This window comes from Neofelis nebulosa, chromosome 2 (genome assembly GCF_028018385.1).
Source record: "Neofelis nebulosa isolate mNeoNeb1 chromosome 2, mNeoNeb1.pri, whole genome shotgun sequence".
In the NCBI taxonomy this organism is placed as follows: domain Eukaryota; kingdom Metazoa; phylum Chordata; class Mammalia; order Carnivora; family Felidae; genus Neofelis; species Neofelis nebulosa.
In genome coordinates, this window is record NC_080783.1 from 9,772,832 (window position 1) to 9,791,204 (window position 18,373).

Sequence of the window (18,373 nt, forward strand, 5' to 3'; positions counted from 1 at the left end):
GTTTGGGGGATTGGGGATCACAATCTTGAAGAAAGGTAATTGGGCTGAAATATTAACTAGGCGATGGGGAGACCCTTCCAGGCAGAAGACTGGAACTGCATGTGCAAAGGCCCTATGGCAGGAGACAACGTGTAATATCGAAGAAACTGCAACAAGGCCACAAGGCTGGAGCTTAGAGAACAAGGGCGAGAGAGGTGGAGATGTGGTGAAGTCGGTTGGGTCAGGCACACTGGGCTGTGGAGGCCACATTAAGATCTCGGCGGGGAGGAGCTGTCGAAGGGAAGGAGCTGGTAAGCACATTCATCCTGTGTATAGTTCCTGCCGAAGCATATGCGTTTTAACGTGGCAGGAAAGAAGTCATCCTTAAGGTGATATACCGGGCAGTTGGACATCAGGAGGAGCTGGCAAACCCACAGGTGTCTTTGGCCATATCCCGAGACGTTCGGATTTACTAGGTCAGGCTGGAGCCGATGTAACAGTTAAATAAACTCTGTAGGTGATTCTAATGTTAAGTGTTTGTGAACCAGATAAGTGAGGGGCAGAGTGGTAGAGAACTTTCTGGAGCTCCAGAGAGTGGAGCAGATAGTCAAGGCTGCCGTTGAGCATCTCGAGGACTGAGGCCAAGGGCCTGACTGTTCTTATGGTGACAATGCTCATAGGAGCTAGAAATAGTCCAGCCAGACGGACTGAGTCTGAGTCAACGTCTCCATCCCTCCCAGTCGTTTTTCTTTCAAACCCTGGCATACCACCGGGGCTTTACTGCAATACGTTGGCTAGTTTTATTTTTAGTACAATAATACATGCTCTGGAAGATAAAGTTGCTATGCATAATTCAAGAGGCAAACGCATCTCAAATTAGAACTCTGACCAAACACGTGTAAATTCAGGTAACTTCTTTCATGTGACCTCGAAGTTACCAGACCATCTAGTTGGTGCCCACTTAAATGTGAGGTTTTGAATCAAAGCAAGGCAAAGGAATGCGATAGAACAAAGGCAGTTGAAAGAAGGATCACGTCCACAATGCTTGCAACAGTTCAGAAGGTAAACACGTCAATCAACCGCGTTTTATGTTAGCTCCTCTGCAGGCCTGGTTCTCTAACGCCTTAACATTTATAAAGTCATCTGCAGCCCAATTAGCTGTGCATTTATAATCTCCTATTACCCTCACATCAACACAGAGAAGTGATTAATTATTTTGACGTTCATAGTAATGCCATTAATCAGAATACATTCATTGGGTATTAATGACTGGATGCGGTGGGTAATTGTATATGAGTTCTACAGTAATTTAGCAATCGATTTACTAGTATTTGATGAGTTGAAACTGTACGAATGGAAGATTAAGTGATACAATTCTAACTGATAATGAAAAGGCGATCAAATAGACAATTGAAAAAGATTAAACAAATGAAGAATTTCAATTGTATATTCTGTGTGAGCCAACAAAATTTTAAAGGAAAGTGCAAATTAATTTTCATGTTCTACCAATGGGTATTCAGGAACTGGCTTAAAAAAATGTGTCCAGGGGCGCCTGGGTGGCGCAGTCGGTTAAGCGTCCGACTTCAGCCAGGTCACGATCTCGCGGTCCGTGAGTTCGAGCCCCGCGTCAGGCTCTGGGCTGATGGCTCAGAGCCTGGAGCCTGTTTCCGATTCTGTGTCTCCCTCTCTCTCTGCCCCTCCCCCGTTCATGCTCAGTCTCTCTCTGTCCCAAAAATAAATTAAAAAAAAAAAAAAAAAAACGTTGAAAAAAAAAAAATGTGTCCAATTAGGATGTGGTTTTCATATGCAATGAATTTCTTTTTTCTAAATGGAGATTACTTAATGCCAGAAATAGGCACAGGAAGAGATTTGACAGGCTTTGTTGTAAATTTTGCTCCAAGAAAAGATTTTATAATTTTATTTTTTGTACCATCATGCCCATTATATTGGCCAGTGTTTCTTATATTAATTGCTGCATATACTTTTTTTCTTAAATGTTTTTCAATCCTATGAATTGTAGCCATACCTCATTTATTCACATATTTTTCTTTACAACTTTAAATGTAGCCTAGAGCCTGGCTTCTTGAAGTAGAATCTAGGTATGAATTATTCAAAATGGTAGATGGTAAAAGGCATATTATTATGTATGTGTGGTGTACTTTTATTTAGACATTATTTTTAAATTCTAGCAATAATCTTTAAAAGTGGAAATGATTAAAAGAATTCCATTTAAAAGGTTTGATATCAGAGAAACCGAGTTAGGGGACTCTCTAAATGACCTCCACGCTTATGAGCCAGCACTGCTGTTTTCTCAGGGGACCTGCTTTCCCAGAGCTATTTCCTCAGACCTACACAAGTCTAAGTTCCACTGAGGATCCCACTTTAAGTAGACGTTGGGTTGTTGACGTTGCTGTGGATGATGGGGATGGTGGTGATGATGATGATGGTGATAATGGTAGTGATGATGGCGATGATGATGATGGGGGTGATGGTGATGATGGGGGTGATGGGAATGATGATGATGGTGATAATGGTTGTGATGATGGCAATGATGATGATGATGGGGGTGATGATGGTGATGATGGGGGTGATGGTGATGGTGATGAGGGGGTGATGGGAATGATGATGATGGTGATAATGGTTGTGATGATGGCAATGATGATGATGATGGGGGTGATGGTGATGATGGGGGTGATGGTGATGGTGATGATGGGGGTGATGGGAATGATGATGATGGTGATAATGGTTGTGATGATGGCAATGATGATGATGATGGGGGTGATGGTGATGATGGGGGTGATGGTGATGGTGATGATGGGGGTGATGGGAATGATGATGATGGTGATAATGGTTGTGATGATGGCAATGATGATGATGATGGGGGTGATGGTGATGATGGGGGTGATGGTGATGGTGATGATGGGGGTCATGGGAATGATGATGATGGTGATAATGGTTGTGATGATGGCAATGATGATGATGATGATGGGGGTGATGGTGATGATGGGGCTGATGGTGATGGTGATGATGATGGGGGTGATCATTATAATGGTGATGGTGGTGATGGGGGTGATGGTGGTGATGACAATGAAGATGGTGATGGGTGGTGATGACCATGATTTATAGAGTCCTTTCTACATGCTTACACTGTACTAATAGCTTCGCCAATATTAAGACCTTTACTCATAATGACCATCTCAGGAAATAGCTAGTGTTATTATCTCTGTTAGAAATAACCCAAGGCATGAGTGGTGTAAATCGCTCTCCCAAATTCAGAGGTGGCGAGAACTCGACCTGGTGGTAGAGCCAAGTATGACCTCCCGTTACCCTGATGTCGGCACTTGGGCCTGGTTAATCATGTTAGTATAGATAGTAAAGCCACTCATTAGGAGGAACTGATTTGGAATTGATGAATAGATGTGGTGGGCAGTTACTTCTGCAGTGTGAAACGTACACTATCTACAGGATAAGTGAGGTGTTACAAATTATAGACTGAACCTGCAGGTGAATATGCACATTCAGTACATCCCTATACAATAAAAGGAATGACAACTAGGTGTTTTTCCTAAGCTTGTGTCCGGTTCTTCCCACTCCTCCCCTGTCTATAGGTGGGCCACTCTCATGGCCAACCCTGCTTGGTGAATACTAAGGACTACAGAGGAGAGGGGTGATGGAATTAGTATTTTGTGAGATTGCCACACTAAGTAGTAGCTAAATAGTGCTTCCTTCTGAGTCAAAGGGCAGATGGTGGGTGTAGCCCAAGAGAAGGGGTTTTATATGATTCCTCTGCACACGTGTATTGGTTAGACTCCAGTCTCATCTGCTGTAATAGAGAGACCTCAGATACACTGGCCGAAGCAAGTTCCAGGTTCATCGCTCTCCTGTTACAGTGAGCAGGCGGCTGGTCCAGGACCGAGAGGGCAATTCTGAACCCTCACCACACAGGTTCCATCTCTGGATTCAGACCTGCTGTCCCCACTGCCATGGGGCAGTGGGATGGGAGGGATGGGCAGGGCAACACCTGCTCAGTCTTGGTAGATGGACATCACAGAAGGGCCGCATATCCCATCCCTGAGTCGCTGAGGAGAGGCGTGTTCTTTAACTGGGTGGCCCCGTTCTCAGCAAAAACTCCTCTATTATTAAAGGGATGTGAGGAGAATAGATCCCGTCGGGCAACTAGTAGTTACTCCTGTGGTTCAAATACTCAAGTCTTTACTTAGGACAAATAACTGAGTCTAATATTAGTAGAGGAAGGAGTGTGGGAGGGTGAACCTGTTCTTGAAAAAAAGAAAAAAGGAACAGAAATATAGCACTCCGGGCTAGTAACCCTTTACTGCGGGAATAGATATTTCTTTTGGAAAAGTGTAGAACGTCAGCCTGAGGAGCCTTGGCTCATGTTACAGTGTAGAGCCCGTGTTTCAGTGCTGACTTTTCATAGTCTTCTCTGCAGCATGAACACGGAAGGTGCTGTTGAGATCTGGACAAAGCCAGGAGGCGGTGGTCAAGAGCCGCTGCCTCTGACAGTAAGATTTACTGAGAGCCAGTCATTCTGTCTTCGGGGGATAGCACGGTGACTGTATTTTTTTCAACATTCGCTCCCCATTATCCCTGCAATTTCTTTGTCTTTGGAGCAAATGATAGCACTTAATATGTACTTTTCATAGTCGTTCGGCCAGGTGTAACCCACCCGATGATTTCGATGTGTGGCCACGGTAGAAGTATTTGGTCTGCTGCTGTTAATGTGCCCTTGTGTCTCCTGATTCAGAAAGCATTTTTGGCCATACGTTACTCGGGAACCGGCAGAAAATGAGGTAATCCACATGAGTGAGTGTTCCCAACAGCAGTATCCTGCTTTAAGGATCGAAACTGGAAAGTAAGCAGGCGAACAAAGAACCCAGCCTTTCCATGGAAATCTAGAGCAAGCCTTGTTTCCAAAAGACACAAAGACCTTGAATGAGGTCCTGGGGTGGTTGGTGTGGCCAGGCACTACACAGGTGTAGTGACAGCTTTTCTGGTGCGTCTTCACTTTCCACCGTAACTCTCGGTCTGCTGGCATTCTCACACCTGCAAAAGAAAAGACAGCTTCGCTCGGGTGGTAGAGGGTATGAGTAAGCCTTGCTTTCAGGATCACGGAGCCCTGGACTTGGTCTGGGTTCATATTTGCTGCCTGCATCAAGCTCTCTTTTTTGCCTCTGGCCTGACATTGTCAAACGATGATTTATTTCTCCGGTTTTGCTTCTCAGTCCACAGGCACTGAGTCACAAATCCATGGGGATCCCAACGAGCTTATTAAGCTTTGCGCTAACCTCCATTCTACCTTCTTAAAAAAGTCGGTGCAGATACACCGTTTCATCCATGCTTCTGTGGCACGGGATGTGGGAACCGGGGGGGTTTGCCTTCCCAATGCCTATGTTAATACAAAAACCCTGGGTCTCCAGCTGGAGCTGAAACCCATAATATTTCAAGCCTTTCATGCCTGTCGGCTGTCAGCCATGGGACTTCCTGGACTGTGAACGGTTTTTATAGGTTATAGGTTTGTGCCAAATGACTCGCCAAGTCTTAATAGGAAAAGTCGGCAGTCTGTTTGCAACACCTACTGCTCAAGTATTTACGGCCAGAATTTTTATTTTGCACGTATGCTTTCCTTTAACAAGAAAGAAAATGGTCTTTAGTCAAACCACCGAGGTGAGAAATGCAAATTTCCTTTGCCACTAATCCCAATGAAGTATTAACTACAAAGTCCATTTAAGACCTTTAGTGTTAATATTAAAGAGGACAAGTGGTAAAATAAACAGTTAATGGCCCGGAGCCCGCCACCTCGCTTGCTCTCCCAATTGATGCTTGATCACTCCATCCCAAAGATAATGACTGGACCCCCTTTCAGCTGCTCTCAGCTTCTCATTGGCACCAGGGGAGGCGAGTTTGGCAAAGTCACCGTTTTAAAAGGACTGTAGTGATGGCAGGACGTTTTATTACAGTGTTAATGAGCACAGTGTGGGGTTGTGGGCAGGGCAGAGTGTTTGCATGGTTTTGTGCAAGCTTAGGGGAGGAGGAGTAGGGAGAGGCAGAAGGAAACCCAACTTTTATTTGTCATCGTAACGAGTTACTTGAGGGTGTTAACAGATCTCTGGATAATCTTTGGAGAAAGTTTTCCTTCATTATCGTTTTCAAGCTCATTAGGGAAATCACCAGATGTGTAGCAAGTAGAAGGGGGCTCTCCAAGTGTAGCAGTAGCTTTTTCCTTCTTCCCTTCCTCCCTCCAACACTCCCTCCCTCTCCCCTCCCTCTCTTCCTCCCTCTCCTCTTCCTTTCCCAGCATCTGAATTCTAAGGTGAACTATGCAGCATCCTTGAAAGTTTTTGTCGGGACCACAGTCTCCCCTTTCGATGCTGAAGTTGTCAAAGGCCTGCCATCATGTAGTTCCAGATGTCCTCCATGCTGCAGAAATCTTGTCTTTTCTTATCAACCCCACCGTGGAAATATCATGCAGCGACTTGTTTCAGGTAATTCTTCCAGTATGACTCTGCTGTGGTCTGATGTCAACACACAACTGAGTTTATACTGTGAATATTGTCCTGTAAAGCTTGGTTCTGGCTCCCTGTTCTCTCTCTCAGTTTCCTCTCCCTACGTGCCCTTCCCTGTCCCAAAAATGCAACACCATTTGTATTCAGATGAAGCCCCAATTTAAATATTCAGCCCTGATGGCTCAGAGCCTGGAGCCTTCTTCTGATTCTGTGTCTCCCTCTCTCTCTGCCCCTCCCCCGTTCATGCTGTCTCTCTCTCTGTCTCAAAAATAAAATAAACGTTAAAAAAAAAATTAAATATTCAGCCCTGATGTTTCTAACTACTCATGTCCTACGTCCAGCCACCAGCTTTTGACCACTTTATTTGGAAAAGGGGTCTCATCACAATCTCAAATTTAGTCTGTTCGCAACAGAAATCTTGATTCACTTGCCCAGTACGACCCCCACAAGGTTGCTTACTGTATGTATGATTTTGTCTTTTCACTCATATCCCACATCCAATGTACATGAAGTCTTACTGGTTCTTCCTCCAAAATGTGGTCTTTGAAAAAGCGTAAGTCATGTGCTTTTCCCCTGGTTAAAGCTCTTCAATGGATTCCCATTTTACTAAGTTTCACGAGATGCCCGCTGATCTGGCCCTTCCTGCCTCTCTGTCCTCATCAAGATGCGGGCCATTGACACACTGATGTCCTCATCCGTGGGTCACACTGACCTTCCCATCCGTGTGACACATGACCTCCTCCTCCATGAGACACGTGACCTTCTCAGCTCTCTTTGCTGGCTCATTCTCAGCCTTTAGAGCTCATCCTGAAAGCGGCCTCCTACTTGGAGCTGGGTAAACGTCTGCTGCCTGGAGGACCAATGAATCCAGCTTCCTTCCATCCCACACTGCAGCCCATCCCACCCATCCCCTGTGCCCGCTTGCTCACTGGAGCACATGGTCTGTCCACGTAAAGTGGCCCAATATTTCTGCCTCAGAGTCAGAATCGTAAACTTGGACTGTACACAGTGATGATTTAAATATATGTTTATTCATGAAAAGTTTCAAAGAACTCTAGTTTAGCATTTGTTGTGGTTGGAACGAAGACTGTATTTTCTCTTGAGACTGGGAGGGTGATAGAGTGTAATCAGAAGTGGGAGAATCCCTGAAACTTTTCCTGGAGGGCCTTCATTTTCTTTCTTTCTTTCTTTCTTTCTCTCTCTCTCTCTTTCTTTCTTTCTTTCTTTCTTTCTCTCTCTCTTTCTTTCTCTCTTTCTTTCTTTCTTTCTTTCTCTCTCTTTCTTTCTTTCTCTCTTTCTTTCTCTCTCTCTTTCTTTCTTTCTTTCTCTCTTTCTTTCTCTCTTTCTCTCTTTCTTTCTTTCTCTCTTTCTCTCTTTCTTTCTCTCTCTCTTTCTCTCTCTCTTTCTCTCTCTCTTTCTTTCTCTCTTTCTTTCTTTCTTTCTCTCTTTCTTTCTTTCTTTCTTCTCTCTTCTTTCTTTCTTTCTTTCTTTCTCTCTCTCTTTCTTTCTTTCTTTCTCTCTCTCTTTCTTTCTTTCTTTCTCTCTCTCTTTCTTTCTTTCTCTCTCTCTTTCTCTCTCTTTCTTTCTTTCTTTCTCTCTTTCTTTCTTTCTTTCTCTCTCTCTCTCTCTTTCTTTCTCTCTTTCTTTCTTTCTTTCTTTCTTTCTTTCTTTCTTTCCCTCTCTCTTTCTTTCTCTCTTTCTTTCTTTCTTTCTCTCTCTCTCTTTCTGTCTCTCTTTCTTTCTTTCTCTCTTTCTTTCTCATTCTTTCTCTCTTTCTTTCTTTCTTTCTCTCTCTCTCTTTCTTTCTCTCTTTCTTTCTTTCTTTGTCTCTCTCTTTCTTTCTTTCTTTCTTTCTCTCTTTCTTTCTTTCTCTCTCTCTTTCTTTCTCTCTTTCTTTCTTTCTTTCTCTCTTTCTGTCTCTCTTTCTTTCTCTCTTTCTGTCTCTCTTTCTTTCTTTCTCTCTCTTTCTTTCTTTCTTTCTTTCTTTCTCTCTCTCTCTTTCTTTCTTTCTCTCTCTTTCTTTCTTTCTTTCTTTCTTTCTTTCTTTCTTTCTTTCATCTTTATTTTTGAGAGAGTCAGACAGCAAGTTGGGGAGGGGCAGAGAGAGAGGGAGACACAGAATCCCAAGTAGGCTGCAGGCTCCCAGCTATCAGCACGGAGCCCGACGTGGGGCTCGAACTCACAGATCACGAGATCATGACCTGATCTGAAGTCGGACGCTCAACCGACTAAGCCACCCAGGCGCCCCTGGAGGGCCTTCATTTTCTTTCTCCACTTCTGCTTTGTTTTCCTGTGTTGGTGTTTCCTTTCCTTGGGTCTCATGCAGTTTCCGTCTCGAGCTTTGCTGTTCCTCCTCTGTCTTCCTCATCCTCCCCTCCTTCCTTCTTCTCTCCTTTCTTTCTAAATCTCCTTTCTTTTTCCTTTGCTTGTTGTTAAGTTAAACCAGGCATTAGTTAGCTAGAGCGACCCCCAAGCGACACCTGCTACACGGCATCATTCTGTAGTTTTTGGAAAGACCATCGAAGACGCAGGGGCTGACAAAAGGCAGTCGCAGGGCAGCTCCACAAACAGAAGCAGAATGCGGTCTTCATTCCTACTTTGCGGGGTTTTCTCCACTTAATTAGTTGGCCTGTGGATCTTAGAATTCTGAAGAGGAGGACAGGCTTCTCTCTGCAGGTCTGTATCAAGAATTATATTACGTGTATTGATTTCATGCTATGAAGGAAGAGTAAAGATAGTGACCATCTGCTCTTCATTTCTTGTAAGTATGCTGGAAGTGCCCATCAGTTTGAGTGCAATGTCAAAGAAACCACACTGGCTTTTCAACAACTTTCAAATGATCACTTATAAAGCCCCAAAGAACTTCCTTTTTCTAAAAAAAAAAAAAGTGAATTCTATTTCATTTCAGATTCTTCCTGCTGCCCCTTTGTAAAGGGCACAGCTCCTGCTCTTGGCATGTGGGATTTCCTGAGGGCAGCTTTGCTCTAACCCAGCTGCAGTTTGATGAAAGTTAAATTGGACAGTATTACTTTTCATTATGAGCCGCTCTAAGCATTTTCCCTGAGACATGATCAAAGGGAGGTGCCAACAACTTCCTGAAATTTCACTCTTACCTAGAAGGAGCTGGCAGGCACCGTTCTCGTGTGAGCCGTATATTGTTGAAAATAGCGTGCATATCCTTTTGACTCCCTGTGGGGGGTTAGGTGACATAATTAGGAATTACATAGTAATATGTGGCATGCTGTTGCAAAGACTGATTTCTTTAATAGTTTGCTAAAGTATTTTAGGGCCAGAATACTCCCGGTCTTATTAGGCAAATAAAGCCAATATAGAAACCTTTATCAGAGGTGTCTCTAAGAACTTCAGAGACTTACGATGAGCTAGAGAATAGAAATATTGCCTAAATAACAGAGTCACCTAGACTTTCAAAAACAGATGCGTAAAATGTGCTTTCAGAGGCTCAGTGCGTGCCTCTAATTCCAGGTGATTTACCTTAGTAATAATATTACTCGTGTTACTGAAATTAGTTTTTCTACCAGACCAGTGGTTCTTAACTAGAAGCAATGTTTGAATTACTTAGGGAGCCTTTTCCAAAAACATGCCTGCCAGAGGTCCCCCCAGACCTGAACCTCCCAGATTCTGAGCCACTTATGTTGGAACGTTGGCAGTGTGTACTTGGAAAAAGCCCATGCAAAATGATGAAGCTTCTGGTTTCAAAACTGGTTAGGGATCACTGCTCTTTTTTTTTTTTTTTTTTTTAATTTTTAAAATATTTACTTGTTTTTGAGAGAGAGAGAGAGAGAGAGAGAGAGAGCGAGCATGAGTGGGGGAGGGGCAAAGAGAGAGAGGGAGACACAGAACTCCAAGCAGGCTCCAGGCTCTGAACTGTCAGCACAGAGCCTGATGCAGGGCTGGAACTCACGAACCGTGAGGTCACAACCTGAGCCCAAGTCGGACGCTTAAGCGACTGAGCCACCCAGGCGCCCCGAGGATCACTACTCTTGACTAGAAGAAGATGAGCTCAAAACAAAGTAAATTGTAAGATGCTAACGTAGGGGTGGAATCGAGAGACCAGGTGGCCCCCAGAGGGGCACGGGCAGGCACAGGACAACAGCATCTAAGGCGATGACTCAGTGCCTGGTACTCCTCTTCCTTGGGCATCAAGTATTTTCCCATGACGCTTGGCCTTTCTTAACAGGCCGGAGGTCTGAATGGCCGCTGGTCACATGCTGTATTTGTTTGCCTAATATTCCATTTTGTTTTGCTTGTCAGACTCAAATGCTGAGTTAAATAAACTCATGGTCTTGTAGAAAGAATGTTGGTAGCGTTTTACTTTACATTTCCTATTGTCCCCTCCTTTTTCTTTTCTTTTTTTCCAGGTTTTGTGAATGATTCCATTACTAAATCTATTGTGGCTTTGCGTTTAACTCTGGTGGTGAAGGCCAGCACCTGCGTGCCGGGGGAGAGCCATGCAAATACCTTGGAGTGTTCAGGAAAAGGAAAGTGCAGCACGAAGCCGTCAGAGGTAAGGGGACACCTGGTAGCTCTAAAGCCTATATTTACATAAATACGTATATCTATGCTCATATATTGCTACGTATCTATCTATGTGTCTATCAAGAATGACAGGGAGAGACCAAGTGCATTTGCTGAAAGAGTCCCTCAAATTTCTGGTTTTGATTGCACATTGGTATGTAACATACAGATCTTCAATCTCCACATAATTTTTATTTTTTTTTCAAATTTTTTTTTAATGTTTATTTTTGAGACAGAGAGAGACAGCATGAATGAGGGAGGGTCAGAGAGAGGGAGACACAGAATCTGAAGCAGGCTCCAGGCTCTGAGCTGTCAGCACAGAGCCCGACGCGGGGCTCGAACTCACGGACCGCGAGATCATGACCTGAGCTGAAGTCGGAGGCTCAACCGACTGAGCCACCCAGGCGCCCCTCCACATAATTTTTAAAGTAGTGATAATAAATCTGTGCGGTGCCAGATTTTGCTTGGGTATAAAGTAGAGATTTTATGAGAAGAAATAGCCATCATATCTGGTAGCAGAATCAAGAGAAACGGAAGACAGGAGAGGTGAGCAGGCTCATTAATTTCCCAGTGATCACAGAATCCCCTCCATAAACATTGCATTTCTCCAGCGCCTATAGCAGAGTTACAAAAGCAAGAGAAAAGCACGAGAAGGAACAGAGAAGAGGCTGGGACGAGAAGCCTGACGTTACATTTGACCTCTGTGGGCCATTGTCATCAGTGCTACGGCAGACCTGAGTCCTGCTCTCCTTTTTCTTTAGTGGCTCGGGTCACATGGGCCTGGGGCAGGGGCAGGGGCAGGAGCTGAGTACAGTTCCTCCTCCTTGTTCTTGGGTGATTGACAGGATGTGGCAGGCAGACCCGTAAGGGACTGTGGCCACTGAGACCCACTCCATCACTAGAGAGCTCCATTAAAACAGGTGGACTGCGGTCTTTTGCAGGTGACCTGTGGGCTGTACCCCACGTCCCAGGAGAGGGAGACTCTGCCCTTTACGAGGGGGCCTGTTCCATTAGGGCACATGTGTTCCTCTCACCGCCTGCCTCCTTGCCTGTCTCCCCAGTTCTGCACATTTGTCCACTGGAATTCGTGCCAAGTGAAGTGGGTCCCCCAAGTCCCAAAAGAGCATGATTTGTTTTATTTATTTATTTGTTAATTTCACTTAATTTAAAAACACTTTTTTAACATTTTATCTTATTTTTTGAGAGACAGAGCACGTGCAGGGGAGGGGCAGAGAGAGAGGGAGACACAGAATCCGAAGCAGGCTCCGGGCTCCGAGCGGTCAGCACAGAGCCCGACGCGGGGCTCGAACCCACGGACCGCGAGATCGTGACCTGAGCCGAAGTCGGAGGCTCAACCGACTGAGCCACCCAGGCGCCCTGAGCATGATTTGTTTTAGACCAGTGTTAAGGGCAGCACGGGTAAACTTGGCCCCGTGACGCCTCCCGTGGGAATGCCAGCGCATTCGGCGGTAGCGGTGTGAACTGGGTGAAGGGAGCAGGGGGACCGGCAGGTGGGTGTTGGAAGACACTTTCACGTGTTGCTCGCGCCATCTTGGAGAACCCACGACTTTGATGTCTCGGGTACGGTATTACAGTGGTGTCAATTTCCCGTTTCCTTGTAAGATCGTCCTCCGCAGAAGGCAGAAGGGCCTGAGAAAGTAGTGGGAGCAATAATTTCTGCTAAATGGTTGGAAAGGAACACGAATGTAAACCAAAGCCAAAATGAAATCCCTGGTGGAGGGGATGGTGCCCGGCATGAGTCCAGGAGGCAGAGTGGGATTTCGTTTACAAAGCCAAGCCTGCCCTGCGAATCCCGTTTTCTTCCATCTTGGCCAACTTGGATCATGTTTCTCTTCGTCTCTTTCCTGAGGGGAAGCTCCATTTATCAATTTATTTTTTTTTTAACATGGTTGAAGGTGAAGTTTCAGCTTTAATTTTTTTTTTACATTTTTAAATGTTTATTCATTTTTGACAGAGAGAAAGAGAGAAAGAGGGAGAGAGAGAGAGAGAGAGAGAGAGAATGGGCGGGGGAGGGGCAGAGAGAGAGGGAGACACAAAATCTGAAGCAGGCTCCAGGCTCTGAGCCGTCAGCACAGAGCCCGACGTGGGGCTCGAACTCACGGACTGCGAGATCATGACCTGAGCCGAAGTCAGATGCCCAGCCGCCTGAGCCACCCAGGCGCCCCTATCAATTTATTTTACGGGGAAAGTGAAGAAGTAAAGGCTATTGAGAGTTCTTCTGTGACAGTCGACGCTAAGAAGGGGTATAGAACCCGAGAAAAGATGAGGAAGCAGTGGACAGCTTATTTGCTGAAGATGTTCCAGAAGAGATGAAGCGTGAGAGACTGAGGAAAGCCAACCACCCCAGCTGGAAGAGTGTCAGACCTCCCACGCGCAAAGAGGAGACACAGCGGTGTTCCCCAAATTCATTCCTACTATTCCCAATGAACGGTTCTGAGGCCTGGTTAGCCCCCAAGAAGACAACAGTAGTGAAAGAGAAATGTCTTCAACGGGGAAGGGAAGGCTGTTCTTGGAAGTTGGGACCGACAGAGAGGTTGTTTCCTTGTGAGCTTTCTCTTATAATGGATGCCCCATCTGGGGAAACTTTTTACCCATAAAGCAGCCACCGTGTTTTCTGAAAACATGCATGTTGCCGGCTTGCAGCCCTCACCTGTAGAACTGATTCACCGAAAAGGCAGCAGAAGCATTTAGCACCTGGCAGGTAACTTGGCAGGCCTTGCCAAAGCGCTTCGTTTTTCCTACAAAAATGGCTCAGAAGCCTTCATGAAGAATCTGTGCTAATTTTAAGTAGCAGGCCATTTCAGGGGAAGTTGGGCTTCCTTATGGGGGCCGGCTCTTTTGAGGGGCTCTGGGTGCCCCCCCTCCCCCCTGTGCCCCCACCTCCTGGGTCCACACCAGGTGCTCATAAGGTGTGAGGCCTCTGCTGTTGTCCCTTCTGCCAGAGCCTGCATTTACCTTCAGGGAACTGAAGGAAATTGTGGCCAGCCTTCTTACCTGAGCCATTGTAATTATCCCTGGTGACTGTAAGCAAATGACTAGGCTGGAATTACCATATCCATTTATAGACCCACCACATTGTTCTCTTGGAGAGAGCCGTCTGGAAGCCAGTCTCCCCGTTCACAGAAAGATGGCAGGAGTGGGAATGGAAAGTTGACTCATCTTTTTTGAATCGACTTGAGTTCCCGTGGCTGTGCGTGTTTGTCTTCGTGACTTAAAATAATGACTGAAGAGTAGTTTGCTGGCCATAAAAGACTGTTGCTGTCAGGTTTCCTTCTTTGTGCTGTTTCCTAAAATTAGAAGCCATGTAGTCCAGTCTTCTACCGAGTGCAAGAATCCACTCCACAGTACCAAACAAAAAAAGAGCTCTACTGGATGGTTTAAAGTGATTGTTGCTAATCACTTTTGTGTCTTTATTAGGTCATCCATCACAGTAAGAGCAATTCTGTTCTGTCCACGCCACTCTCATTTAGTTAACGGACCTCGTTTCTTTTCTGTCAGATGCGCTTCGGCTGGAGGCCTTTGCACACTCCCAGTTGATGGGTGGTCTGCAATAAAACTGTGGCTCGCGGCTCTTAGATAGCACACCATCCTGGGAAGGTCTTTTTATGTGTTTCCTGTAGGATGGCCAGGAGCTCTCGGTGTTTGAGAACTGCTTTCTTTACAAGGGTTGAATCTGATCTTTTCTTCTCCTTATTAAAAAAAAATGACTGTGGTCACTACTTCTCTTTGAACTCTATCACCAAGTTTGGCTGCTGCCGACTTGATAATTCCCCATTATTTTAACGTTTTTTTTTTTTTTTTTTTTTTTTTTTTTTTTTTATTTATTTTTGGGACAGAGAGAGACAGAGCATGAACGGGGGAGGGGCAGAGAGAGAGAGGGAGACACAGAATCGGAAACAGGCTCCAGGCTCCGAGCCATCAGCCCAGAGCCTGACGCGGGGCTCGAACTCACGGACCGCGAGATCGTGACCTGGCTGAAGTCGGACGCTCAACCGACTGCGCCACCCAGGCGCCCCTCCCCAATTATTTTAAAGGGGAGTATCAGGGATCTTCGCTGGTGTGGACCTTAAGCCTTCTTCAGATCCAGTCAGGTTCCATGGATCTTGTCTCTCAAGAGCAAGAGTTATGTATTAGGATTATCCAGAGAGACAGAACCAATGGGATATATTATATATGTATGGATGGCATATATGTTCTTATCGTATCATATCATATGTATACGAATTAAGGAGATTTATTTTAAGGAATAAGCTCACTTAGGAATAATCTCATTGTAGCTCCACTCATCGTAGAGTCTTGGTGAATCCAAAATCTGACCAGGGAAGGCCAGTGGGCTGGAGACTCAGGAAGGAGCTGCAGCTCTAAGGCAAGGTGTCTTCTGGTGAAACAGGAAGAGTGGATGTTGGGGATGAAGTCTGTAGGCTGACCATCTGTTGCAGAGTTTTCTCCTGCTTAGGGAAGGAAGGTCAGCCTCTTGTTCTATTCAAGCCTTCAACTGATTAGATGTGGCCCACTCTCGTGCTATGAGGATAAACTTCTTTCCTCAAAGTCCACTGATTTAAATGTAAATCTCATCCAAAGACGCTCTCACAGAAACATCAAGAATAATGTTTGACCAAATATCTAGGTGACATGGCTCAGCCAAGTTGATACATAAAATTCATCATCACAAAATTCTATTTTTTTTCTCTCATTCGCTCTTGCCCCCTTTCTGTCCAGTCGTGTTCCTTGTCCACAAGTGAAAGGAGTTGTTTTAAAATTTTAGTTTGCCTAAGATTTGCTTAATATTTGAGGGTCTGACAAAAAAAGTCATATTCTAGGTCCCTCACTCAGGTTAGGATGCCTTTTATTGGGCAGCCAGATGATTCTGATGCAAAAGTAGATTGTGGAACATCATTCTGGAAGTAGGGGTCTCAGGTGCTTATTATTTTCCTGTTCTCACTGATTCCTTAAAGCAAGTATACAACATCTGTTTTATTCAAGGATTTCATTGTTAATAATGTTATGGTCACGTGGAATTAATAGAAAAAAGATAGATGTTGATAGGTGTTATAATGGTTCAATATCTACCTCAAAGTTTTCTTTTTGTTGGCCCTGGCTCTGGTCTGTATTGATAAGTAAATGGTGTCAGGCCTCCATTCTTAGTAGGTTCCTTAGGATTCTCTCTAGCTCTTGCCTTGGGAATCTATCATCCTTAGGCTGTTTGAATTGGATACTGGAGCTCCCTACTCAGACTTTGTTTTGAGTGAGAATTGAACTGGCATCATGTCTGGGAGCCATTCCCAATCCCTTCTGGAGCTGTGTCCTAATTCACTCTCCAGATGTGGGCCCGTTCATGAGAAAAGCACTGGCACGTTGGGCTCCTGAAAGTTCCCGACCTTCTGTTACCTCCCCCCCTACTCTTGGAAGTCGAAGGCTCCAACTCCAGGAAGCCTAATCCTTCTATAGCCGAGTTCTTCTGGCTAAGTTTGATATATTGGAAATAATCACTGACCTTAACTGGTTTCTTTGTCCCTGGCTTGATAACACCTGCTGTCCTTGTTCCACAGCCCATGTGGCCTGGGTAGGAGATACTATCCTTCCAGGAGTCTGTCTGCTGTATATCAAACTTTGCACTAAAGTACTTTGCACTAAAGTAAATAAATACCTCTTTATTTTTTTCTGTTTCCAAGGATGTCCCTCTTTATCAGGGTTCCCAGTAAGTTCCCATTTCTGAGGTTTGTTTATTTGAGATCTCATTCCCAGGGCAAGGTGACAAGCCTGCCCTAAGCTGGGTGCATGGACATCCTTTCCAGCTTAAACCTCGGCTCCCTTCACTGTCCATTCATCCCGCTGCTGCTTCCCCTACATTCTTGTGATTTTGCTCATGCTGTTCCCTCCATCTGGAATGCTTATCTGTTGCACCACCCTACCCCAGCCCTCTGCTCCCTGCCCTCCCACCTTGCTAACTATATTTCAGGCTCTGCCCCAAACCTTCTTCTTTCTGGAAGCCATCCCTAACTCCTGCTGCAAACCCCCTCTTTCAAGCCTGGCAACATTTTATTTTTCTAATGAGACACACTACCTTTGATTTGTGCTTATATTTCTTTATGTGCGTTATCATTTGCATGCGTTTCCCTGCAGAGTTATTGCCTGTCTTGTACCTGCTCCTGCCTTAGGCTCTGGGGTGGACACATCTGGTTAGATAAGATGTGGCCTCTGAGGAGGAGTTGGGAGGTTATGGGGCGGGATGCCGAATGAATCGTGGATTAGAGGGTGGGGCGATGTGTGCCATGGGAGGGACCTGCAGGTACCTTTTGGAGAGAAATATCTGACTCAGTGGTGGGATCGCCGGGAGCTTCCCAGGGGAGGCTCCGATGGTGAGTTCCTTGACATTAGAACCTGTCTGGTTCCTTCTGTATCCACTGGAACAACTTAGCAGGGTGCTTTCTGCATGGGAGATGCTCAAAAACAGCCCGTGAACGGAACAAGTAAAATAAGGAAAAGCACAAAAACATGATGGAAAAATCAAAACTCCGAGTTTTGAGTTAGATATGTAATTTGAATTATATGTTCGGTAACCATTAGGTCACGGGAAAGACATGGTGAATTTGAGTCGGAAAACATTCTGGGATCTGAAGCCCCCAGACGGCGTGACCCAGAACGTCACAGGAACTAACCCCTTAGGGACATTGTGAGCAGCGTTGCCCTTCCTCTCGTTTCAAGAAGAAATAGGTCAGAGTAAACCGAACCGGCCGAGCCTTTGATGACATCGTCCTGTCGGTGGGCACCTGTCAGCAGGCTCCCCTCTGGGTCAGGAAGGAGCGACGGACGCTGCAGAGGGCAGGAGGGGGTGTCGCACGCTTTCTTTCATCGCGTCTCCGAGAGCTAACGTCTCCACCGCCATTAGTGGCAAAGCCTAAAGGCCCTAAGGAGGCCTTGCAGAAAGAGGGACGCGGTGGGCGTTTGAGGAAGAAGTGGGGAGGTGGGGAGAGGGTGGACAAGGAAGCCCACCAAGGAATCCGAGGAAGGGCATTCGCTGTGTCCTCAGCATCCAAATAGCGCCTCGGCAAGCCTGCTGTGACGCTCCTTTCTCCCAGCTGGGTCGAGTGTGTGGCGGGGTTAGGCCCCCACGGTCTGCCGGCGCTGTGGCAGAATTTCTCCTCTGAGTGGGGCACAGAACCCAGCAAGAAAGGGTCAAGGCAGAGCGGCGGGTGGAAGGCTACTTGATGAAGCCGTTGTAACGTATGGCATCGTATGGTGATCTCCTGATGGCATTACAGAGAAAAGAGACGAATCGATTCTAAGACATTCTTCCAAGGAGGGGGGAGACT

General features: G+C 45.6%; 1 protein-coding gene across 1 annotated transcript in view; it reads left to right on the plus strand.

Moving 5' to 3' along the window:
• The window catches only part of DNER (delta/notch like EGF repeat containing), a 319,639-nt gene that overhangs the window by 159,489 nt on the left and 141,777 nt on the right, over nucleotides 1–18,373 (plus strand). Inside the window, exon 5 of the mRNA XM_058702317.1 lies at nucleotides 10,883–11,028. Within this exon, the coding sequence (XP_058558300.1) occupies nucleotides 10,883–11,028 (146 nt within the window). The remainder of the gene's footprint in view (nucleotides 1–10,882; nucleotides 11,029–18,373) is intronic.